Below are 27,749 nucleotides of genomic sequence, written 5' to 3'. Positions count from 1 at the left end.
TCTTTAGGTTGTCGTGGGTTAAAATAAAATACTATTTTATCATGAGTTAAAGTTAACGATTCGTCTAACTCAATAAAGTTTTCTAGATCGAAACATTCAGAAAGAAGTTACTCTTTGTTTGTGTGTGACTTAAATATATGTTTATTGACAAACTTTTAATATCTATTCTGTTTTTTAATTTTGTGCTTGTTATTTTGTCACCCTAATTGGACTCTCCCGACTACTAAGTTCTATATCATTAGAAAAGTATACAAATCATAGGTTTAATATCCCAATATTTTGTCATCCAAGAAATGATTGTGTCACTAGCTACCAACTACGTCTGGTGTAGGAAATTTATAGGATCCTCTGTCCCAAAAGAATTCTATCTCTGTCCAATAAAGTATCACCAAATAATATAAAAATATTATTTTATATTTTTATAATTTTTATAAAATAAAATAGCATATTTGATTGGTCTGAGACACCAATAGGAATAAAAGATCTTTATCACCCAAGTGTCAATAGAATGGTTGCTTCTCTGATGGGTTCCACGAAGGGAGGCAACAAGAATTACTAGTGTAGTGGGTTTTAACATGAACACATCTTCTCTATTCCAAAATATATATCCCTTCATGTATTATTATTTTTCATTAATCATAAAATATAAAGTTAATATATTTAATTTTAGTTTTATTTTTTCTTACTAATAAAAAATAATGAATACATAGACTATAGAATGATACAAATTTTTAAATAGAAGATGTGACTGTTTTGAACGGGTGCAACATTCAGCTAAGAGATGATGGTGGAATATTACTGACAATTGGTACATCCCCAAGATCTATACAAAAAATGTTCCAATCCATGAGAAGCTGTTTTTATTTCCTCTTCTTGAGATCCTTTGTGTTCTAAGTCAAATATTATAATAAGCCAATCTCCAACGACCAAACTTCCTAGTGGAATTCCTAGCTACTTAGTTGAGATCACTAGCACTTGCCAAAATGGAGAGTGCTCTAACATTCACGTTGATTGTGGCCAATTCAGTTATGCAAACCTTGTTAACCCTAAAATATTCAGGCGCCTAGCCTACAATGACTGCATTGTTAATAATGGGAAGCCCTTGGCCAAAGGTGACACTATTTCCTTTCAGTGTGCTAATACATTCTCCTATCCGCTTTCGGTCACATCCGCTACATGCAACTGAATTCCACCATTCATATAGATGATTTCAAGATAAATAATAATATTATATCTGATGGGAAATACTTTATTTGTAGTATTATAAGTAAATATTACCTAGAAGTATATGTATCACCATTTGATTGATTAGGTTAGTTTTCTTATTTTTACATTATGTTTATCTTTTTTAGTTGTTGTTTGAGTTATTATTACCTTATTTTGTAATGGCATTTGATTTTCCTAAATTTAGCTTCCATGACATTGATTAGACGAATAATAAAGTTATTGATGGTTGTTGCTATTTGACATTTTTTAAAGAGTGGATACTAAACATTGTGCATATCAATTTGATCCCTAAAAAATTAATAATAATTTAAAGTTGTACTTAAATGTTGTGAATGTATGTACAAGGCGTTGGTCTAATTGTGTAAGATCCTACTAGATCCCCAGGATGAACAAGGTCAAGGGTTCGATTCCTGAAAGCGACATTTATTAAAATAGTTTCCGAATGGATTAAAGTATTCTAATAATTAGTCTCTAATTTTACTGTCATTTAATATATTTGGAGATCACTTTGTATTTTCCAATTTCACAAGAACCTTACACATAAAATTTTCAATGAAGTAAAACAGTCATTACTTTTTTTTGAATTAGCAAGTCTTGTGAGTTAAGAGCAAATCTATGAGTTTATAAACTTAACCACCATACACAAACAGATACTAAGTAAAATGACCATCATACACATATATTATTATATTAAGTCTTAATTTATTCTATTTCCATATGTACCATATTTGTTTTCAAAGTTGATTTATAATACATATAAATAAATCCATTCTCTATCACGTTGAGCAAAAAGCAGTAATAGTTGTAAGATTTAAAATGAATTCTCTATTATGCACATGCGATAATAGTTGTTCGAGATATAATAACAGTAATTTGTAGTTGATTCTTCATAGCTCACATTTCCATCATGACTTGGACTTGAGGATTCATCCGGGTCCTTGTTCATATGAGGGGTGAACATGGGTCGGGTTAAGGTTTATCTTTTATCCAAGTTTAAATGTTGTATGTATCATTTTTTGAATCAGGATTCAATCCTAAATCCAAAGCTAATCTGATCCTAAATATTCATCGCGTCTGCCTTTAAATTTAAAAAATCTCAAACTGGGGGGATTTTAAAAAATAGACACATGGCGGGTTTTGGAGGGTTTGAGAAACTCTTCAAAACCTTCCCGTCTCCTTGATCCAACTCCCAAACAAGAGAAATGCTTTCCAAAGTCATCCCTTCCCCTCCAAAACTCCGCTCCCAAACAAGGCTTAAGTGAACAATATAAGGGAGAATGATATCATATTTTAGCACAAAACCTTAGAGTTTGTTTGAGAGTTGAATTTTGGAGGGAAAGAGAAGGCTTGAGAGTCATGAAATACACTTGTGAGATGACTTTCAAACCTTCCATTTTCCTTCCTTCCCTTCCAAAATCCAACTTTCAAACAAACCCTTAAGGTCTTTTTGGTAGGGACGGACTCACGAAGTCAACATTTGGGACATGTGTCTTCACAAACTTTCAAATATTTATCTCAAACATATGTAGTAGATTTCCTATTCCATTTATATAGATAAATTACTAATAAAAATACATGTTAAAAATTATAAACCATTTATTTTTGTATCATTTTCAAAGTTAAGTATAAAATAATATTTTTTACCTCATTAATTCCTATGGTACAATAATGTTATTATCGAATTTTTGTACATGCTTTACATTTTTGTAAAAATTGTGAAGAGTCTTTAACTCAAATTAATAATTAATATATTTATAAAAGTTTGTGCTAGATTTTTTATACTATAAATTCTTGTATGTATTAATCCCATAAATAAAATATGTGGGTTGCCTTATTCTATTAAATGGAGGATCAAATTAAATCAGGCCATTCATAAAAATCATAATCTGGTATTAAACTCTAATAATCAAATGATAAAATATTCTCAAATACATGTAGAAGAATATATAAATTAAAAGATTCATATAATGTCTTAATATTTAAGTTTAAGATATAATGTTATACTCAATTATATTATTGTTTAATTAGCCCATTAATGAAGAAGACTAAACCCACTGACTAGGCGCTCAAATTCATAGTAAAGTTTCACACAATGTATTATATTGCCCAAATTATAATTTTAATATCTATTGAACGATTTCTTGTATTATAGCTTTAATATGATATTAGAGTTATAATTTAACTTCTCTTTAGGTTGTCGTGGGTTAAAATAAAATACTATTTTATCATGAGTTAAAGTTAACGATTCGTCTAACTCAATAAAGTTTTCTAGATCGAAACATTCAGAAAGAAGTTACTCTTTGTTTGTGTGTGACTTAAATATATGTTTATTGACAAACTTTTAATATCTATTCTGTTTTTTAATTTTGTGCTTGTTATTTTGTCACCCTAATTGGACTCTCCCGACTACTAAGTTCTATATCATTAGAAAAGTATACAAATCATAGGTTTAATATCCCAATATTTTGTCATCCAAGAAATGATTGTGTCACTAGCTACCAACTACGTCTGGTGTAGGAAATTTATAGGATCCTCTGTCCCAAAAGAATTCTATCTCTGTCCAATAAAGTATCACCAAATAATATAAAAATATTATTTTATATTTTTATAATTTTTATAAAATAAAATAGCATATTTGATTGGTCTGAGACACCAATAGGAATAAAAGATCTTTATCACCCAAGTGTCAATAGAATGGTTGCTTCTCTGATGGGTTCCACGAAGGGAGGCAACAAGAATTACTAGTGTAGTGGGTTTTAACATGAACACATCTTCTCTATTCCAAAATATATATCCCTTCATGTATTATTATTTTTCATTAATCATAAAATATAAAGTTAATATATTTAATTTTAGTTTTATTTTTTCTTACTAATAAAAAATAATGAATACATAGACTATAGAATGATACAAATTTTTAAATAGAAGATGTGACTGTTTTGAACGGGTGCAACATTCAGCTAAGAGATGATGGTGGAATATTACTGACAATTGGTACATCCCCAAGATCTATACAAAAAATGTTCCAATCCATGAGAAGCTGTTTTTATTTCCTCTTCTTGAGATCCTTTGTGTTCTAAGTCAAATATTATAATAAGCCAATCTCCAACGACCAAACTTCCTAGTGGAATTCCTAGCTACTTAGTTGAGATCACTAGCACTTGCCAAAATGGAGAGTGCTCTAACATTCACGTTGATTGTGGCCAATTCAGTTATGCAAACCTTGTTAACCCTAAAATATTCAGGCGCCTAGCCTACAATGACTGCATTGTTAATAATGGGAAGCCCTTGGCCAAAGGTGACACTATTTCCTTTCAGTGTGCTAATACATTCTCCTATCCGCTTTCGGTCACATCCGCTACATGCAACTGAATTCCACCATTCATATAGATGATTTCAAGATAAATAATAATATTATATCTGATGGGAAATACTTTATTTGTAGTATTATAAGTAAATATTACCTAGAAGTATATGTATCACCATTTGATTGATTAGGTTAGTTTTCTTATTTTTACATTATGTTTATCTTTTTTAGTTGTTGTTTGAGTTATTATTACCTTATTTTGTAATGGCATTTGATTTTCCTAAATTTAGCTTCCATGACATTGATTAGACGAATAATAAAGTTATTGATGGTTGTTGCTATTTGACATTTTTTAAAGAGTGGATACTAAACATTGTGCATATCAATTTGATCCCTAAAAAATTAATAATAATTTAAAGTTGTACTTAAATGTTGTGAATGTATGTACAAGGCGTTGGTCTAATTGTGTAAGATCCTACTAGATCCCCAGGATGAACAAGGTCAAGGGTTCGATTCCTGAAAGCGACATTTATTAAAATAGTTTCCGAATGGATTAAAGTATTCTAATAATTAGTCTCTAATTTTACTGTCATTTAATATATTTGGAGATCACTTTGTATTTTCCAATTTCACAAGAACCTTACACATAAAATTTTCAATGAAGTAAAACAGTCATTACTTTTTTTTGAATTAGCAAGTCTTGTGAGTTAAGAGCAAATCTATGAGTTTATAAACTTAACCACCATACACAAACAGATACTAAGTAAAATGACCATCATACACATATATTATTATATTAAGTCTTAATTTATTCTATTTCCATATGTACCATATTTGTTTTCAAAGTTGATTTATAATACATATAAATAAATCCATTCTCTATCACGTTGAGCAAAAAGCAGTAATAGTTGTAAGATTTAAAATGAATTCTCTATTATGCACATGCGATAATAGTTGTTCGAGATATAATAACAGTAATTTGTAGTTGATTCTTCATAGCTCACATTTCCATCATGACTTGGACTTGAGGATTCATCCGGGTCCTTGTTCATATGAGGGGTGAACATGGGTCGGGTTAAGGTTTATCTTTTATCCAAGTTTAAATGTTGTATGTATCATTTTTTGAATCAGGATTCAATCCTAAATCCAAAGCTAATCTGATCCTAAATATTCATCGCGTCTGCCTTTAAATTTCAACCTGATCTTAGACCCAATTAAATATAATGCATACTCATTTTACATAAAATCTTCTCAATATTATTTACTATTATAAAATATGTAATTTGACATATAAACTAATATATCTATATATTAATCATGTATATATGATGAAAAAATTAGAGAATCTATAATACTTTTGATAAAAATGTATACATATTTGAATAAAAGAGACACATATAAACATGATGAGATAAGTGAGTAGCCATAAGACGGGTCAGTCGGGTCATGTTTGATGACTATCTAGCCCTAAATATTGATTAGGTCTAAATTTTGCATACAAACCTGACCCTAAACCCAATGAGATCTGACCCTATTCGACCTCGATCAGGATCAAACCATATTGAATAAGCGGATAGAGTTTGATCTTGCTAACCCCTAATCTAGATCAATAAAATAAAAAGTTGACAATTTTTTCAATGTCCATGATTAAAAAGGTCGAATCATAATCTCAACTGTGAAGAAGGAACTACAAGTTGAAGTATATCTATATCAATAAAATTAAGAGTAAATAATCATTTAAGTTTTGAAAATTTCGGTGCATACATTTTTGTAGGGGTGTAAAAATTCGGTTCGGTTTGGTTTTTGGTGCATTTTAGTGACCGAACCGATTACAAATATATGGTTCGGTTCTACTCAATTAACTGCAAATTTAACTATAAGAACCGAACCAAACCAAACCGCTCTTGAATGGTTCGGTTCGGTTCGATTCCACGGTTTTTCCATTTACTTTTTTATAAAAAAATCTTGCATCAATTGAAAATTCAAAATGTATTAGAAGAGATATTGTTTATCCATAAAATGATAAACATTACTACTATTATTATAAAAAATTATGAATCATATATAACAATACAATTCATGATTAGTAACATATATATCAATTAGTAAAATATATGATAGTTACATTTATAACCTTATATTTCATAATTAGTAACACATGTAACAATACATGTATAACAATATATGATATATGTTAGTTTCAAACTCAATATCACATAAGTTGGAAAATATGTTCCAAATCATAAGACACTAGGAAACAATTTAGTAACTAATAACATATATAATATTAAAAATTTAAGTTAGAAAATTGGTTGAAGAATTTAAACAATAATAAAACATTATTCCCTAATCCCTAGTATATATTTCTTTAATATGCGTTTCGGTTCGGTTCCAACAGTTCCTAAATTTCTAAAACCATAAACCGAACCGAACATAAACGTTTCCTTAAAAAAATAACCGAACCGAACCGCGAAACCGAACCGAACCACATTTTACGGTTTGGTTTGGTTCGGTTCCATCGGTTTCGCGGTTTGAACCGGTACCGCTTACACCCCTACATTTTTGTCTCTAATGTAATTATCAGCACATTTGTTTCCTATAACGCGTTAGCCTCTTTCTCAATTTGCATTTGTTACCATTAACAGACGTGCTGAGATGGCACCTTAAGTGCACACATGGTCTTTTTCACAATTTTCACTGGAAATCTGAAAATGACGATGCGAAACGCTGTCGTTTCATTTGATAAAAAGCAAACTTCTTCCTTACTCCTGTAAGGGTTCCCAAAAATCAATCATTTTATTCCTTCAAGATTCCTCTATGCAATTAGTCTCCAGTTTGAATCTTATGTTATAAATTCATTCTTAGCACTATTTTAAACCATTGCGTGTGTTGAATTTTATCTCCAATAATTACAATTACAATACCAAAATCCCTTTTCCAAACTCTAAACCCTCAAATCCCACAATATATTACCGGTCACATTCATATGGCAACACAAAACAGACTTGATGAAATCTTTATGACTTTTCTATTGATCCCCGTTTTTATATTACATTAAAATTTATAAATGAAACTTTTACGTTATATTACAAGTTAACCCATAAACCCCTTTATTACAACCATTTATCTAATTTCATAATCACAATGATCAATACAGCGTTTTTGCATATCCTTTTTTTTTATCTCCAGAAGGCATCATTTACAGTCCCTTGCCATTTTAGTGTTTTTAAAACTTTATATACAGCTTAACTTTAAATCTTTCATTTGTTTCTCCATTTGTGAAATTTAGTTTCTACATAGCTAAATTGATTGACATCAATAGTCTCTTTTAATATTTCTATATCAATGCTAATTACAATAATGACCCCATATTTTTATTCTATTTCCAATTAATTATGATTGAAATCTCATCTCAAAGTAAGACCAAAACTAGTCTCCCTTTAACTTAGCAAAAACACCCAACCTTAACAGGCATGCTATCACGCATGACATTGGAAATGCATAATGAAAACGTCATGCAAAATGGTTGCAATCAATGGTTATAATGTCTTCAACCTTTTAGACCTTGTAATAAAAGAATCACATGAACTTCAGAATTCAGTTACACAAACTTTTCTATGAACATATATAATTGACCATATACGTATTTTACATAGGAATGATGAAAATATATAGGTTTTTTCAAGCAGGTGACTTCTGTAGTTCACTAGTGATTGATGAAATATGATGAGCATCTCCAACTCAATGAACTGTCTTCACAATATGGAACAAGAGCAAATGACATTCTTAGGTGAATCATCAATCTTCTTTTCTGTTGAGGAAAAGGGAAATCAAAATATCAAACTATATTATTTTATTCTCCAACCTTCAAATCTATGGTACAGTGAGACTCGTGCAAAAAAGAGTGAGTCTTCAAAGCCCATAATAAGCTTTATATTATGATCTGTTTTATGGACAACTTTGCTGCTGTAGTCTAACCCAAGTGTATCTTTCAGCAATTATTGTGTCCATAATTCCATATTAACCCTCTACCAGACAAAATGAAATGTTTGAGTGTAATATCTATTTACTGTTAGTGTGATGATTTATATACAATTACTACATCATTGGATTACTTTTTTTGAAGAGTCAAATGACGATTAAATATGAATAGTGGATGATGCAGTCATACAGTGACATCATATAAAACTCATACACGGCCGGTGCATATATTTTTCTCTCTTAGCTTGACAATCCAAAATGAATAGAATGCAATAGTAGTAGGCTGTATATATAACCCTCTACCATCATTCAAAGAACACTTGGTGGTCATGAATGAGAATAAAATGCAGCACCCGTTTATGCTTAAAATGGAGGCCAGTGCCCATACATAAAAAAGGAAAATAAGTACTACACTCAAGAACATCAGACCCCCTTCTTTCACATTGTTGCATGCCCTACATTACTAGAATTTTTTATTTTTAAGTTTTGAGATTTGAACCTAAAACAAAACAGCCTTATTTCCTTCACCACCTGAACCAAACAAGGGAAAATCAAATTCTAATAACATCTAGGGTAAGAAAGTTTCCAAATGGTTATATATGTGTGTGTGTGTTGATGTTGTATCAATTAATTATTGGTTTGGTCTTCAAAACTTGGGCAGACCAAGTTTCTGCAAGAATCTCCATCAAATGGAAGGTAGCAAAACCTATAACCGGCACCCGGTATAAAAAACAGTTAGATGAGTTGAGAGAGAAAAAAGATATCAAAAGCCCATCAGCTACAACTTACAAGCCATATAAAACTTTTGGTTTTCAGTATCGTTATGAAATGTTCATTCAATTATTCAAAGTAATGGGCTCGTAAACTTGATGCAAAAAGTGGGAATGAAAAAATAAGACTTGTTTTCTATAGGTCTGCTAACTCAGTTCATCTACAAGATCCCTGATTGGCAGAAATGATCCACAGGGGTTCTGAAGTCACTCAGCTACTGCATATTAGCAAGCCAATATGTCAACATGCAGATCCATCTCCTAACATGTGGAGGTTGGTTCTGATGTGAGCTCCATAATTTTAATACCATATAACAAGATAAAGGCAATAAGCTTTAGAAAAGCTGACAATCTTAGTTAAACATCACTAAAAATGTAATGTACCCCTTATAGAAAGAAGTCCACGGGAACTTACCAGCTTTAGTTTTAGCTAGAGATGGCTGTACAACAACATGCATTATTAAAACTCCCCCTCCAATGTCACCAAGTGGTACTTTACACTGTCCAACAGTCTTGTTGTTTTCCAAGATTTTACCAGAACTAATCAATTTCAACTCATTTGCTGCCTTTGGGATGACAGTTTTACCTACATTAGGGAATTAAACAATAAAATGGGAGAAGTGGAGAACACAAGAGAAACTGAGCCATGCCTTGTCCTTAATAAGTAGTAAAAAAGAATCCAAAGAAGCTACATGGATTATCAACTTCAATAAATCAGTAAATGCTTCAATTCTGAGACAGTAAAGAATCACCACAACGGCATAATATATAATGGTCCATACCAACTTAATTAGAAAGATAATCATGTTTAACCTCTTCTTTAGTTAAGAAATGCCACGAAAATGTAATTAGAATTAAATAAGTGAAGACCATTTATGAGACAAAATTTTCTTGCAAGGAGTTCAGCCCCAACTTTCAGATGTATTGCTTCTTTATCTAATGCCATAATGAGTGTATTCAATAAAGATTTCAGTAGACAGTGACTTTCAATCATATCAAGCCAACTAGCAAGTTAAACAACATTTTAGAATGCTCTGGAGTAAGTCCATGTTAACTCTCATTCCTTATAACCTTCTATGCATGTCTAATCATTTTATAGTTCTACAATAATGTTAACAAATAAAATAGGAGGAAAAGCACTCATCACACCCCATTTGTTCCTGAAAGGGGTCAAAGATAGAGATGTAACTTATTAGAATATCAGAGTTCTTTTTGGTATAGAAGTCTTTTTATGACTTGATACAGTAGTTTTATTTGACAGGGCTTGTATAATTCATGATCCATGAGATATATTTTTTTCCCTATTTAAAGTTTCAGGCAAAACAAATTGCTGCATGCATGTTATCCGGCATGAATGAGAACTGTGATGAGACGTTTGTATAATCTTCAGTCCGCACACCCAAATAAACAATCATAAAAATGACAATGAAAAAAATATGCATCTCTGCAACTCAGATAATAACAATACTTGACATGATTGCAACATTGCAACCTATTGTCCATTCACTTCGTTTGGTTGATGCAGTTAGCTGACACAGGACAGCTATGGTCTTCTTGAAATAATCAATATCACAATTTCAATGCACAGATGCTGAAGTTCGCACTTTCTAACATAAAAATGGATAGCATGTTCCCCAGAATCATCAAAAGATCAAACCATAGTTACAATAGCATAAGTACACTGTTAGTCACTTTTAACATTATTATTACACGACTTTCGTCATCATGGTACACTAGGTAAAACGAAGAATTCAGCATACAGAAGGCAAGGTTAGTAAGCGGAACCTAGTAACAACGGATAAAACAGCCATCAGTTCTCATTTCTAAGTGACATTTTTCTGGAAATGCTCAACTTAACAACCGATAACTTCCAGAATCATTCACATATGAAATTTAACCAAATTTAACCAAATTTAACAAAATATAAACTGAAGTCTCTAAACCAAACTGACAGAACAGGTCGCGAAATTCAGGCACCACCTAATTCTAAAACCGCAGCTCTCAAATAACACTTATTGAGTTACCAACATCTAAACTAAACAATTCAACAGAGTGAACAAAATCGAAATAAACTGACCTTTAGGCCAATCGGAGACAATCCTTTGCTTAAGCACATCGACGGTGGCGGCGGAAGAGTACCTGAAGGGTCCGATATCGGAGCCATCGTACAATCTAAATTTTATGTCCACCAAATCTTCTTCCGGCATCTCAATCAAAACCTAACCCTTCTTTTCTTCAATTGATTCCAAAAATTGAAACCACTCAAACTTCAAAGATCTGTAAATTTAAAGATTTAAAAAAACAAAGCAGAATCAAATTGAAATTGAGATTCGAACACTACCTCCTTCACCGACGTATAATCAGCGCAAAATTCGTGGGAACGATTTTCTTATTCTCGCGTTTTGACTTTTGAATGTGCCACTGTTCTTTCTTCTTCTACTTTTTTTCTTTTTTGTTTTTATTATTTTACTTAAGTTTTTGGTGGTGAACCGAGTCGAACACGCATCATGAAACGACGCCGTTTCTGCCATGGAAATGATTGATAACTTGATTAGTTTATTAATCATCTTGGCGGGGCCAAACAGAAAACAAAACGACGGTATTAGCTGTGTCGTTTATATTGAACTTAGAAACAGGAAAATGAAAATAATAAAGAAGAAATTGTGCAGCGCGTTCTGTCCCTTTCTTTTTTGGTTTTACTTACCAATGTTAGTAAGGGGTACAATCTACTCTTACAATTTGTGTTACTATATGTATAAGATATAATTGGTATCGCGTCCCGATTTTTGGCTATACAACTTTTTTAGAGTAGCCACTAACATTATAGTTAAAAATGTAGAAAAATCTTTCAAGCCTAATTACCTTGGGCTTTTGGATTTTTGATATCCAAGTTCGGGAGTCAGTTACAAGGTTCGGGAGTCAGGCGGGCGGTACCCTTCATTAAAATATATGACTTTATTATTAATATTATTTTTAGTAAATTATTTGGTTAATTAATTAATTTAAATGATCGAAACTATTTTTTATTTTATTTTTTAGTTAAGCCTGGCACCTGGTCCTACGTATCCCTATTAAGGGAATTAAAGCTTACGTAGTTCTTTAAGTAGAAAATGGTTTGTTGGTTGAGTGTATTTTAATTAAAGGAAATATACTTCTAGTAAAAAAGGTATATTTTTTTAGTGTTGTTTATTATTGAAAAATAGTTTTTTATTTGGTTATTTTAGAAAATGGAACAAATTAATTTTTGAGATTTAATCGATTGAAAAGAAGCGGCGTAGCGCAACCTTTCGAAGATGATATGAGAAGAAAGAGACCTCCAGAGCGACCTTCTCTCCATCTTTGATTAAATCTCAACATTAATTTTTTTTTTTTTTTAAGGTATATTTTTTTAGTGTTGTTTATTATTGAAAAATAGTTTTTATTTGGTTATTTTAGAAAATAGAACAAATTAATTTTTGAGATTTAATCGATTGAAAAGAAGCGGCGTAGCGCAACCTTTCGAAGATGATATGAGAAGAAAGAGACCTCCAGAGCGACCTTCTCTCCATCTTTGATTAAATCTCAACATTAATTTTTTTTTTTTTTTTTGAAAGGTGCTTTATAGGTATCTTTATTTAAAAATGTTAAATTTTCAAAGGTATGGTTTAAAACCTTAATATATATATATAATAAATTTTTTATAGATTATTTACATGACTATGATACTACTTAATTTAATTGAAAAATACATTAAAGTGATTTATTTTACATTTTAAATGTTTATTAAATTATTTGTAGGAGATTATTATTCTTTATTAACAACTGTTGGATAATTACAAAATAAAAAAAATGTAATAATAAAATGGTAAAATTGATAAAAACAGAATATTAAATACTCATAAAATAATGATATACAGTTATTTTATGCTTACTCATTATCCCTAAAGTTATAGTATTTAATGTTTTTTAAATTGCTAAAATAAGGATATTAATCAATGAATTATTAGTTCATAAAAAACATTTTATATTTTAATAATAATCATAAACAAATATCATGTAAAATAATTAAATGATAAGAAAAAACTAAAACTATCTGCTTGCAAAGAAAGAGTGCATTTTATTTAACACAGGAAGGGATTTGATCATGTGTAGTGGTTGGAAAGGAGCCTGACACGTGTCAGATGCAGAAGGGAGGGGATTAGGGGTTTACCACGCCTGGCCACGTGGCGCGTGTGGGTTGGTTGTCCTGGGGGTTGCACAGAAGCTTGCGGTAAGCCTGTCCGCAGTGGATCCCGTGTTCTACACGGGAGATGATCCTGTGTGGCGCGGTGCAGTGAGACCGCGGTGTGTTTTCGCTTTATGATTGGATGCAGTTCTGGGTCAACGTGATGGAGGAAAAGTACGCAGATCCAAGGGCGGTGATGGCGTGACGCAGTGAGTGCACAACGCTGTGGTAGTAACGGCTGCACTGCATTATTTTCACCAACAGTGTTTTTCTCTCTCTCCCACAAGACCCTTTTTCTTGTAGTTTTCTTCCTAAAATCAATTTTTTGGAACCCCTTAACTCTTCACAAACTCACCTATTTATAACAAAATAATTTAACCCTAATCCCTAAAATCTTGTTAACCGAACCCTAATTATCTTAGCCCATTATCACTATTTTTATGGGGTCTAAACCACCAACTAAGTCAGATTTTGACTTAGTATTTAACCATTATTTTGAAAAATCTAATTAAAACATAATTAAATTATATTTTAATTACTTTTATATTCTATAAATTCCAAAAAATAAAAATAAATTAATAATTATCTGAGTATGCTTTAATTTTATGAAATTATATTTTCTAAAAAATAAAATATAAAAAAATTATTTTTTGTTTATTTGGTATTTAAAAGTGATTTTTAAGAACATCTCTCTTATTTCTATTTTAAAATTCAAATTTAATTACAAAAAATAACATAAAAAATATTCTTAATTATTCTTTACTTATTTTATAATAAAATTCAATAAAATAATGATACAATATTATTTTTATCCCTTTTTCTTTAAAAAATTATTGTGGGCTTTTTAGGGTCCATTTAAATTTAATTCTTTTTAGTTACTTTTTATTATTTTGAATTTTCGGTTAACCCAATCACTTAGATATAGGATTATCATTATCATTTGTTATATTTTCAGTTAATCCAAGCACTTGAATTTAGGGACCTTATCAACCTAAATTTAAAATTATTACTCATTATATTTCCCCAATTCATGATTGTAATTATTATTTATTAACCGAAATTAAAAAAATTTAAACATTCTGGGCTTTTTTTTCTGGGCTGGACAAAATTTGAGTGTTCACAATTGGTTAGAAAAATTATCAATTATTAATATTTTAACTTAAAAATATTTTTTCAATCAATCATAGGTTGATAGTACATACAGCGGTACAATTTATGGGACATCAGATATGCTCCTGATATTAAGTTAGTTTAGGAAGGAAACTAATTTCTTAAATATGCATTGTGAGAGGTGTCAAAATGGACTACACAAATGGGTTTGGGTTAGGTCATGTTGGGTTCGGACTAAAAAGTTTGGATGCATTTCATGTATATTAAATTGTAGCCCAAATTCATCTTAAGCGGGTTTTGGCAGGGGCCCCGTATAGTATATATTTAAATTTCATCATATTTAAAATCTATTTAAAAAATATATATCATTTGATATTAAATATATAATTTTTTAACATATTTATTATGTCCAATGTAATCAAACTTATAGATCTAATGCCTTATGTATGAGCTAAGACGTGATATTAAATCTATGTATATGATTTTTAACATAACTCTTTTATTAAATTTCTCATTTCTAGTAGACACTCACTCTCTCACACGATATAATTTGTAACTTCATTTTAATATATGAATATTTGGACATTGTCAAAAATATTATATTTTGTATGTCCTTTATCAACACTTTCATTGTGAACTATTATATTAAATTTGGTAGTGTGAAGTTCTCTGTGGTAAACAATTATGTTGTCTTTTAGTTTTGTTGTAAACATTATTTTCTTTATTATATTTTTGTTGTAAAAGTTAAAACTAATTAAATACACAATTAAGAAAAGAAAATTGAAATCTATATGTTTTAATGTCTTTTCATTTGATTTGATATATTATTTTGTTATTGGACTTAAAAGGATATTCCACAAAATAAGAAAAATAATATAATTCTTAACTTTATATCATTATTGTAATTTATAAATATTTATGTTTAGACATTACTCTATATTTTATTCAAAGTTCATAATACAATATTTATTATCTATTTTTTATTATAAGTTGCTTTGTAAATTTTCACTTAATGCTTATTACCAAGGCAAAGGTCCCAAAAAAGATAAAAAATATAAGGAAAACGGGTAGCCCAAACCTGCACGGGGAAGCCCGCCTCAAGTCCGGATTTAATATAGTTCAGTCGGGTCGGGCTAAAAAGCCCGAATTTTATAAAATGTATATAATATGATACCCAAGCCCTATAAATTTTTGAGCTTTGCTCTAGTCAATGTATACAACATAACATTATTCACCATTAATTCATATGAATTATATTTTTTAAATAATCAATAATGATAAAATATGAATGTATGATAGATGATATTATATGTACATATATGTTTTCCTCATATATTAAACTCATCATTTATTGATATAAAATAGTTTATTTTGCTTCTTAAACAATATCCTAAAAAATTCTTATTAACATTCTCTTTCTTTTATTTATATGTTCTATGTGTTTGGTATAATGCATGATATAGTGTAAAAGCTCTAAGCCCTATACATGATTAGTTTATTGGTTCAAAGGATGGGAGGAAAGGGAAATGATTTTGACAAAAAGAGGAAAGAAACCAACGTAAGCAACTTTATTTCCCCTTATCTTGCTTGGTTAAATAAGAGCTAGGGGAGGGAAAATTCTCATTGTTTGATTGGAGGGGAAGATAAAATTTAAAAATGTTTCATTGAATTTCCCTACTCTTCAATAAGATTAAAAGAGAAAGTGTTTACTTCTATATTTCTGAAGGCATTTATTACATATGACTTGAAAGGAACTATCGATTTTTAAGAATATTCATATAAGTGATGCAATTCATATTGGAAGGTTTTTTTATTTATCAAATCCTTGGTTTTTAGGTGGTTTAATGTTCCCTTCTTTTGATGGTGAGGTTGTTGATTATCTATTTTAGTTTTGAGGTTACCTAGTTTGTTTATAGTTTAATCGTAGTTGAGAGAATTGTTCTAAAGATTTTATTATTTGTTAAATGAATTTTCTTTTCATTAAAATAAAAAATATTAAAGGTGAAGCTTTGCCATCAAAATAATTCATTATAGTTTTAGTATACATTTTGTATTATTTATAAAACTAGTGTAACGTTTTGAAAATCGCCTATAACATGATTGATTCCTTTTTTTTTCTCTTGGACCCACCTAAATCGGCAGCTAGAGTGGAATTTTAAAATAAAAGGTGAATCCTTTTTTCTCTTGGACCCACCTAAAATCAGCTATTATATATGAGTTTTACTTTTTCTTATACCCTATCTCCTAATCGGTTGTGCACTTGGAGTTTTTTTTGGCCTTCTCACTCCAAAATTGTTCATGATGAATGAGTTTTTCAATTTTTTGCCCTAATCTCTCTCCTAACTCGTCCACTACGGTGGAGTTTTTTTTATTTTTTCTCTCCCTCCTAAATCAGCAATTGGGGAAGATTTTTGTGCAACTTTTTGTTTATGTATCACTTTTTACCAAACTCTAACCACACACCCTCATGAATATTTTTTTTGCAAAATTCATATTATTAAAAAACAAAACTATTACAATATTAAAATTTCTAATTTATTAAATATCGAAAAACTTTAATGATGTATATGTGGTAAAGTGCCACATATAGGTGGCTTTTTCCTCCTTGGCGGTTGAACCTTTAATTGTTGCGAGATTCTCCCTCTATTATGTGTCTCCAATTGTGGCTCATCTTCATCAACATCCTCAACCACAACTTTGTTATCAGTATGTTGCATACCAAAAATATTTGCAGGTGGTATAGTAGGATGATAATAGTGGTGAGAATTGTATGTCGATAATGGTGTACTTGACGTAGTAGAAAACATTTATGTTAGTGAGATTTGAGAACTTGATGACAAATAGGTGGACGAATAATTAAAACCTCTAAACCCATACGATTGTTGTTGTCGAGGATTAATTGATGAAATATGTGCTTGAGAATGAGTATCCGCTTGAGTTCATTGTGGAGACTCATTTCCGGCATATGATAGTGATGAGAATGAGGAGCTTCATCAATGTGGGTAGAGTATGATACAGAGTATAGCTCAGCCAATGCTCCCATCATTTCACAGCGAGATGATAAGGAGAAATAGGCATCCTCCAATCTCAGTTTGATTATTGATTATTGTTGCACGACAAAGTCCTCACTAAAGACAAACAACACAACTAAGCCCCAACTGTATTAGAATGTCTCCGTTAAGTCCTCAAGCAAGGGCAGATACATAAGCTGGACTCGATTACCTGATGTATTCGACATGAGAAATCCCTCGATAATTCTCAAAATAAATGCTCTACCATGTTGTTGAATAAAAACTTGATTAACATTATCTCGGAGTTCACGAAATGTCCTCTCAAGCCAAGTGAGTTTCACTCTCTGGCTCATTAGTTCGTTGCCTATTGGGACAACACCCAACAATTGGAGGCAAAGTGCTTCCCAATCTATACTTGTCACTCCGGTAACAACTTATCCTTCAATTGGAATGTCAAGTTGGTAAGCAACATCCTCAAGAGTGATGGTGGTCTCTCCACATGGAAAACGGAAAATATGTGTTTCCAGCCTCCATCTTTCGATCAATGTTAATAGTAGATGGTTGTTGATTTCTACTGCTCTAACTATCAACACGTTAGACATTGTTTACAAAATGTAGAGATTGTCAGAAACAAGATCTAGGTCGGAAACTACAATCAATCTCATTCTAGACATTGTTTAATATATGATTATTTTGCAACGTTAGTAGAGAAGTATCAATTGGCCCAGGAACAAGGTGCTCCATTAAAATACTTAAATAAAATAGTAGGAAGTGTTAAGAAAATATTTGAGTATGTGAATGGAGAGTGAATGAAAATTTAGTGTTAGTGGTAACAAATACGCAATTGGAGATTTATAGTGAAGAGTGAATGAGTGAGTGGGATTTTTGAAAAATTTACCCTAGCTCACATGAAAGGCATTTTTGAGTGGGATGTAAATTATTACTACTCACTGCAAATACATCTTTATCTCTTTGATTTCTCATTGTACATGGCATGTTGTATCTTCACGTGCAATGATCATAATAATATCATTTTTTCTTTGAATAAGTGCACAATAATCGACTATTTTTTAGCTGATTTTAATTCCCAAAATTAACACAATAATCGGCTACTATGTCACCGATTTTCTTTTACAAAATTAACATAACAATTAGCTACAAAGTACCCGATTTTATTTCAATAAATTTTCACAATATAATCGGGCCCCAATGGTCGTTTTTCATCGAGTAAAAAATTGCACCATGTTAATTTCAATCAATTATTAATTTCATTCTCTAATTTCATTCATTCATTACAAGTTAATTGTATTCCTTCATTAACTTCATTCATTATTTTGATGAATTCATTCACATTAATTTCCTCTTGGTCAATGACTTATAATTGATTTTTTTACTGTATTTCACTTGCTTTTTACTCCATTTCACATGTTTTTTTTTACTGTATTTCACATGGCTTTGAATGAATTTGAATGCATTACAAGTTAATTGAGACCTTGTCATTCACCTCTATGCATTTACTATATTCATTTTACCAGGAATCTCTATATTTCATGCATGGGTCATTCACTCACCTGCCACTCACCTAAAAATTAAATATAAAATCATATCAATCAAGAACATAAAAAATTGGGAAATGTGTATAAAACCCTCATTTACTTTATATCTTTTGTAAGGAGGTGTCATGAACTATTTTTTCTTCTTAATTACGCATTAAACTTTATCTTTTGGTGAAATTAGTCCTATATAAATATATTATTAAATTACTCATAGATAATAAGGAAATTCCTGCAATATACTATTTTTTTTAAGTGCATGAGGGTGAGAGTAACCAGACATTAACCTAGATAACAGGTCGCATTGCACAAATCGATAAAACATAATTGAAGTTTTAAAGAGGTTATTACAGGTTTGTTACTAAAATTGCATTGTTTAACTGACATTTCTATTAGATTTGTTATCCTCTAAATTTGGTGGATAACACGAGTTCCTATGATTTAGATTTCGTTTTACTTATTCAAAGATGTCATATTATTTGCTTCAAAAGTTCATGGTCTTTAAAGTTAATACCGTTATATATCACACCATAGTAACTTGATAAATGAAATATAATTACATGTGTAGTTCACATCCAAACCCACATATGCAAGTATTTCTTAGATTAGATTAAGACATGAATAGAACCCATGTCCACATATGCAAGTACTTCTTGGAATTATGACTATACAAATCCAATAGATAGAAATAAATAGATTGATGCTTTGAGGATGTCTAATGTATGGCATGAATTTCCTTGTTATTTATGACTAATTTAATAATATATTTATATATGGACCAATTTTATCAAATGATAAAGTTTAAGGGGTAATTAGGAAGAAAAAAAGATCATAGTGCCTATTTGCAAAATGCATAAAGTTTAGGGGGGTTTATATACTTTTCCCTAAAAAACATTTATAAATTTGAAATATAAATAATACATACCCATTTGTACGACTTTGTCTTTGAGATTAGAATCTGGAATTCCTTATTGAAGTTACTAGCAAGATGACGAATATAATAAATTGACTATTCATTAGACCATCCTATCAGCTCACTTCGGAGTGTGGCTAATAAACATGTCCCCTATCTGATATGATACATAGATATGGTTGAAAGATAACATAAGTCTTAAGATTGTAAAAGAATCACTCCCAAACTTCTTTCATCTCTACTTCAAAAATGGCAAAGGCAACTAGAATTATATGTTTGTTTCCGTCTTGTGAACTCGCTATAAGCAATGTTCCAATTTATTACTCAGTTAAAAATATTGAATCCACTTGTATAATTGGTTTGCAATATGCAAACCCTTCAATACATGGGTTGAAAGCCCAAAATACTTTATCCAGAATGAATCGACTAAGGTCTTCCATGCCGTCTAAAATATGGTGATGTGCTTGATATTTCACAATTATACTATTAGAGAAATATTGTACATCATTCATCTAACGTGATAACTCATTGTATGATCATTCTCGGTCACCATAAATTTTGGCCAATGCCATTTGTTTTGCAGTCCACTCCTTTTATATGTCACTGTATAACCAAAATGACTAATAACCTCCTTCATTAGTGTCTTAACTGGTATACTCGGATCTGTAGATACCAAATTAACAACAAGGTCTGAAATGAATGATGAATTTAATTTGTTGTGATCTTGGGAAACCAACATATATAAACAACTGTGTTCCATTAATTTTCTTAATCTCTCAAATGTCATGCTTAACATTAAAAGAAGCGTGAATTCGCCACTCACGTCTGACACCAAAATGTGTAAGTTTACCAACATATCTATCTGGTCTAGACTCATCAACAATATAGTGAAATGAATTTTTAATATGAAATTCTCTAATAGCATTTATTGTGGCTTCTTTAGATTCAAATTACATCCCAACAAACAAATCATTGTTATTATTATTCATTAAACCAATTGTATGACCAAAATCACGACCTACAAGATGAACCAACATTGAAGTCGATCTCCTCCCCATCACTACATATTTCAATGTCTTCTTCATCACTAAAATCGCTAACAATATCCTTTAGAACAACCATCTACATTTAACAAAGAAAGAATATTAAAAAAATAACAACTAAATATACTACAATTAAAAGAATGGGATAAAATATAATAGCTTCAAGTGAGAATACTAACCTCTAATCAAGTTACAATGTGTATGAGGTAAATAGCTCCAAATGAGAAAAAGTAACAATGTGTATGAATTATAATGTTCAACACAGAAAGAGTACTGCAATGCACTTAAGGAAGAAGTTTCAGAAGAATAGATGATAGATTTTATGATTTTAGGTGAAGAAGATCGAAGTGTGGCATGTATATATAAGTGAAAAAGAAGAATTGGCAACTAGGTTGCTGATTTGTAAGAAGAAAATTAAAATAAAAAAAAGAAACAATGAAAAACTCCTACCACATGGACAGTTTAGATGTAGGAGTATAAAAAAATTGCACATGAATCTCCCCCTAATTGTCGATTTATGGGAGAGAAAGAAAATAAAAAAAAACTCCACCGTAATGGATGAGTTAGGAGAGAAATTAGGGCAAAAAAATTGAAAAACTTCTTCATCATGGACGATTTTGGAGTGAGAAGGCAAAAAAAAAACTCCAATTGCACAGTCAATTTAGGAGACAGTTAAAAAAAAGGTAAAACTCCTATAAAGTAGTCGATTTTCATGCAGAGAAGTAAAAAAAAAAACTCCACCCAAGCTACTGATTTAGGTGGGTCCAAGAGAATAAGAAAAAAGAAATCGGCCATGATGTAGCTTATGTTGGAAAGTAAGTCCTACATCGTCTACCTCATTGTTTCGGTAATGGTTTAAATACATGTTGGGCGACTCCTCTCATTGCCAATTGGTTTTGAGATGGAACCTTAACATGGTATCAGAGCCAGGCTTATGTGGAGGGGGTATGTTGGAAAGTAAGTCTCACATCGCCTACCTCATTGTCTCGGTAATGGTTTAAATACTTGTTAGTCTATTTCTCTCATTGCTAATTGGTTTTGAGATGGAACCTTAACAACTTATTTTCAAAAAGTTCACTAGTTTTATAAATAATACAAAAGATGCATTAGGACTGTAATTTTACAGTCAAAGTACATCATCTGAGTAAATTTGCCATCTTACTGGGGCTCCATTATTATTGTTCCTCTTTTTATTAGGAGTTTCTTTTTCTATTTTAAATGGAATTAAACCAAATTAAAAAAATGGCTTAATTCATAGAATAACAAGATTAATTTCTTTTTCTACATGATATTATTTTTTATCAACAAATATTAGTATGTTAGAATTTATTGTGGGTGAGATTCAAACAATTAACCTCTATCACTCCAATCTTTCATTATGTTTCTTAAACTCTTCACTTTCACCATCATACCACCTTCTATTATTTGTGCACTCAATTGATATATATTGATGCTTTTCTTAGAGAGAAAAGAAGGAAGAGGGAAACATAAGTGTCTCATATTGTTATTTCACCTTTTCTTTTTTCTGAAAAGAAAATATCAAGATACAATATCATTTTTTTTTGCTACTACTAAGAATATTTTATTATCTTTGAATAATATCTAATCTTTTTTGGGTGTATAGGTATTCCTCCCAACAAGTGTCACTCTCAAGAATCAACTATTAACATTTTAATCATCCTGGGAATTTAATGGGACCTTACACCACTAGATCAACCAAACAACATCTTTTGGTCAACTTTAAATGTATTACTCGAAAATGCATATACACAAGATTAGAGGAGTTTACTCTAATTAGAACTATACTTATACCCAACGAGGAAAACACTGATCGCGCATTAATCATTTAGGATCAACATCATTTAGTGCGTTATGTCATGAATGTGCCAAATCTTCAGTAGTTTGCTTTATAATACGATAGGACATTTAATGTGGCGATTAAAAAGTGAAATGAGGTTTCAATAAACTTAGCTGATGTATATGAGAAAACGGATCGTAGCACCAACATATCCTCTAACATTGATTCATTTGAGTGAGATGATGAACTAGCAATGTAGGAACATATATAAAAAATTTAATTGTTCAAGTGGCACAAAATGATAGGGTTGAAATGAACACGTATTAAGATGAGTTTCCGGCCACCGTAACTGAAGTGATAGAAATGATTAAAACAGGGAAAATTGTAATTAAATTCAACAAAAGGTGGGGAGAGTAAGATATGATTGAATTAAAGAATGAGCTAAGCTAGGTCCACCAAAAAGTTGATGCATGCCACATGGTATATATATAGCGTCCCTTCATTGATAAATCAAATAAACTAGAATCAAAATCATATATATCTAGGACATCATTATGAGACAATCATTGGACAATGGTTGAAATTAACCACTAAAAAGGTTTGCACCAAAAGAGCCACAGAAATAAAAGAAAGCAAAAGAAATGGAATCAAATTTGAGAGGATGAATTGGTACCCCCCATGCATGCCCACGTATGAACGATCATAATTTTATAATATTGACGTATGGACAAAATATTTGTCACCCATTTGATTTTGATGATATACTTTTATATAAGTGTGTGTAAAATAATAATAAAAAGTAATAGATAAAGAAAATATTATTTATTATAATAAATTATCAAAATCTAATGTTCAAACATTATAAAGCAACTGATCAAAATTGTTTTCTTACAATAAATTTGTACATTAAAACAAACTTGATAATATTCTTTATGGAAAAATTATGGAAATATTAAGAAAAAGAAATACGATTTTCGACTTTCTTAGGTGGGTACTTGAAAAGGGCTTGTACGCCGAAATCAAAATTTATATAAGACAAGTGTATGGTAGGTATAAAGATAATAAGATCGAGACATGAAGATATTTCATCTAGAATGACGTCATGCTCTTGTCCTTCGAATCAGAAAATCGAGCAAGTATACATATAAGCTTATGATGGCTCTTAGATGTCCGGTCCAGATCTTGGACCTCTTGTACTCCGGTCTACACATAGCGGTCTGGCCCATTGACCTTCAAAAACACTCTTGGCTGGTCCATTGCTTTTGCATTTATAGGTAGGAACAGTGGGATTTGAATAGCCTTAAAGGTAGCACCAAAAAAAGTGGTTAATTGCATCACCCTTATCTTGCATGCTAGCACATCTGCTTCTAGGAACTAGTAGGGGAACCACCCACCCAAGTATTATGCAAGGCAACGTTATCTTTCAACATAATCATAGGCAACTTTTAGAACAAGTGAGCCATACCTTGGCTCATTTATTTGCGTAAAGCCCTCAAATACTTATCTTAAGACACATAGTGATAATCCTTTTGTGCATTATCTCATTGTTTGTGGCCCATTATTCCCTTTCACGTTTTGTTAGTGCATTTTATGTGGCAATTTTCTCTGCCTACCGTTTCCCTTTAATTGAGCTTATCAATCCACATTCGAATGCTCAAAATTTTCTGAGCCATTTGAAACAAATCCTTACATAATTTTCGGATCTAGACTAGAAGTTGACATTTAATTAAAAAGCATACAGGAATTAACAACACATACACAAAAGGTTTAAGCTTTTCCCATTTAGAATTGATATAAAGAAGTTGAAAAGAAAATACAAAATCGATTTTGTATTCTTTTATCACCGTATATGTGTCTTTTAATTTTGATACAAAGTTTATGTTTCTCCTTGGATGGTTAAACAGAAATTTAACATGAGACAAGAGTGAAAATAATGTGTGCATGGTGTGCACATGCATCTAATGTACGTGCGCATTGGCCCAAACACCAAATCACTATCCGGAACAGTTACTATTTCAGTGAGAACATAGTTAAGTACAATACCTGGCAACATGAGACAAGAGTGAGAAAAAAATGGTGGAAAGTGTATCTTTTTCTTTTATTTATTTTTTAAAATGCAATAGCCCAAAGGATGGGGAAGGTCTAAGCAAAGACGAGTATGTATATATATATATATATATATATATATATATAGAAAATATAATAGAGAAAATGACATCGAGAATTTAATGTGGTTCGGCAATTTGCCTACATCCACAGCTAAAGAGCAACAAAGATTATTCCACTTTGATAAAAGAGAACTACAAGTGTTTCACTCACTTCCCAAAACCCAAGTACATCCAATTTCACTCTCACTCAAGTATTTCTCACTCAATTAGAACAAGAAGAGAGAATATGCACTAAGCTAAGTATTTGGCCAAAGGGAAAATAGCATTAATGTCGGTTTCACCATAGCCACTTCTTTTTACTTGGCTAGAAATTCTCCCTTTCTTCAAGATGATCTTTATTGGATTCACCATATCCACTTATTTTTACTTGGCTAAAAATTCTCCCTTTCTTCAAGATGATCTTTAGCCACTTCTTTTTTTTTGTTTGGCTCCGGAAATTCTTTTCCTCATCTTTTTCTTTTAGCCAATATTCAATAAATCTCCACATTGGCTAAAAGACTACCATAGTTATTTTCCTGCTACTCTTCTTCATACCCACTAGAGATTCTGAACACTAATCAAGTATATACAATGTCTGAACTTGGTAATGGAACTGGTTTCGTCATCATGTCCGTTGAATTATCTGTAGTGGGTATTTTCTCCACTCTAACAACTCCTCTCTCCGCTATGTCTCTAATAAAGTGCATTCAAACATCAATATGCTTAGTTCTTTCAGGATACATTGGACTTTTATCAGATATATAGCACTTTGACTATCACAATAAATGGTTGTTTCTTCGAGTTGTAGACTCAACTCTTCAATTAGACCTTTCTCCCAAATGGCTTCCTTTACAACTTCTGTTACTGTGATGTACCCTGCCTTAATTGTAGACAAAGTAACAATTGATTGTAGTGTTGCTTTCCAACTAATAGTACAACCACACAGTGTAAAGACATATCCGGTGAGCGATCTTCGCTTATCTAGATCTCCAGCATAATCAGTCAACATATTCAGTGATCTTGTTTTCAACATCTTTGACTTTATCATACAAAAGTTCTATATTTGTGGTACCTTTCAGGTAGCGCATAACCCACTTTACAACCTTCTAGTGAACTTTACCAGGATTTGCCATATATCTGCTTACCACACTTACTGCATGGGCAATATCTGGTCTAGTGCACACCATGACATACATGAGACTGCCAACCGCACTAACATAAGGTACACTTGACATATCCTCTTTTTCATTCTCAGTTTGTGGACACAAGGCCATTGAAAGTTTGAAATGAGTCGCCAATGGAGTAGTGATTGGTTTAGTATTTTGCATGCCAAAGTGTTCCAACACTTTCTCAATGTACTTCTTTTGCGACAGAAAGAGTGTCCCCTCTTTTCTATTCCTCTGAATCTCCATTCCTATAATTTTCTTTTCAGCTCCTAAGTCCTTCATTTCAAACTCTGAGCTCAATTAAGCTTTCAAGTTTCTAATTTCTGACATGTTCTTACATGCGATCAACATATAAAAAGAAATATATGAATGGCTTGTTTGCAAGCTTCTTGTAGTAGACGCAACTATCATGTTCACTTCTGAAATATCCATTTTCAAGCATGAATGTCAAATCATCGATACCATTATCTGGAAGATTGTTTTAGGACAAACATGAACTTTCATCCCTTGAACTTCAAATTCTTCAGGTTGTTTCATGTAGATTTGTTCCTCCAACTCATCATGCAAGAATGTCATTTTGACATCCACTTGCTCAAGTTCTATATCAAATTGAGCTATAATTACAAGTAGGATGCAAATAGAGCTATGTTTTACCATGGGAGAGAAAAATTCATTGAAATCAATGCCTTCTCTTTGTGTAAAACCTTTAACCACTAATCGCGCCTTGAATCTTGCATCTTCAATCCCAGGGATTCCTTCCTTCTTCTTAAAGACTCATTTGCATCCAACAATCATTTGAGCCTTCGGCCTCTTCACAAAAACCCAATTATGATTCTTATGAAGAGACTCAATTTCCTCTATCATGGCAGAAATCCATTTGGAAGCTTATTTGTTGTTGATAGCTTCTTCATATGAGTGTGGTTCATAATTACTGATATCATCAGCAACATTTAGAGCGTATGACACCAGATCAACATAGACATACTTTTCTGGAGATTTTATATGTCTCATTTGCCTGTCCCTAGCCTACTAATAATGTTGTAAATGGGAGATATCAGTATCAGTACATGCATCATGGACTTCTTCTTCTTGATCAAGTGTTTTTTATTTTGTTGGCTCCACCTCAAACTCCACCTTCTCCAATATATTAGGATCTTCATTTTCACTTGATGACTCTATATAAGGCTTTAGCATTTCAGCTTCATTAAAAGTAACATCTCTACTAATAATGCACTTTCTTTTCTCTGGCCATCATAACTTATATCCTTTCACACCATCAAGATATCCAAGAAAAATGCAGTTCAATACTCTTGCATCAAGTTTTCATTCTTTGTTAGGAGCATATGCAGGACTATCAAATATCCTCAAATTTTTATAATTTTCCGGAATACCCGACCACATCTCTTCTGGAGTTTCAAACCAATGGTTGTTGATGGACATCTGTTGATCAAGTAACAAGATGTACTGTCAGCTTCCGCCCAACATTCTTTTGGCAATCCAGCATTTGACAACATACATC

General features: G+C 31.4%; 1 protein-coding gene across 4 annotated transcripts; it reads right to left on the bottom strand.

Annotated features, from left to right (window-relative positions):
• On the bottom strand, window positions 8,050–13,835 carry LOC109362185 (membrane-anchored ubiquitin-fold protein 3). 4 transcript variants are annotated; one of them, XM_019607814.1, is made up of 5 exons: window positions 13,822–13,835; window positions 11,363–11,518; window positions 9,701–9,871; window positions 9,147–9,221; window positions 8,050–8,345 (listed from the first exon to the last, which is right to left on the bottom strand). In XM_019607814.1, exons 2-5 carry the CDS (start codon window positions 11,490–11,492, stop codon window positions 8,290–8,292), a joined length of 432 nt encoding a protein of 143 aa, XP_019463359.1. In that variant the 5' UTR covers window positions 11,493–11,518; window positions 13,822–13,835; the 3' UTR covers window positions 8,050–8,289. The 4 variants fall into 4 exon arrangements, with proteins under 4 accessions (XP_019463359.1, XP_019463351.1, XP_019463369.1 ...); XM_019607806.1 differs by lacking the exon at window positions 13,822–13,835 and adding an exon at window positions 11,627–11,760; XM_019607824.1 differs by lacking the exons at window positions 9,147–9,221; window positions 13,822–13,835 and adding an exon at window positions 11,627–11,756.

The sequence above is a fragment of the Lupinus angustifolius genome, chromosome LG01 (genome assembly GCF_001865875.1).
Source record: "Lupinus angustifolius cultivar Tanjil chromosome LG01, LupAngTanjil_v1.0, whole genome shotgun sequence".
NCBI classification, from domain to species: domain Eukaryota; kingdom Viridiplantae; phylum Streptophyta; class Magnoliopsida; order Fabales; family Fabaceae; genus Lupinus; species Lupinus angustifolius.
The sequence above is the reverse complement of the archived record's forward strand: the minus strand, read 5'-3'. Positions and strand labels throughout refer to the sequence as shown.

Excerpts from the sequence above, each read along its gene's own strand:
- LOC109362185 (XM_019607814.1), bottom strand. The coding sequence starts at position 11,492 with ATGCCGGAAGAAGATTTGGTGGACATAAAATTTAGATTGTACGATGGC. Across the intron at positions 9,222-9,700 it reads TCTAGCTAAAACTAAAGCTG|GTTTTGCTACCTTCCATTTG; the intron begins GTAAGTTCCCGT and ends TGCCGGTTATAG. Across the intron at positions 8,346-9,146 it reads TTTGAAGACCAAACCAATAA|AAAAGAAGATTGATGATTCA; the intron begins TTAATTGATACA and ends TTTCCTCAACAG.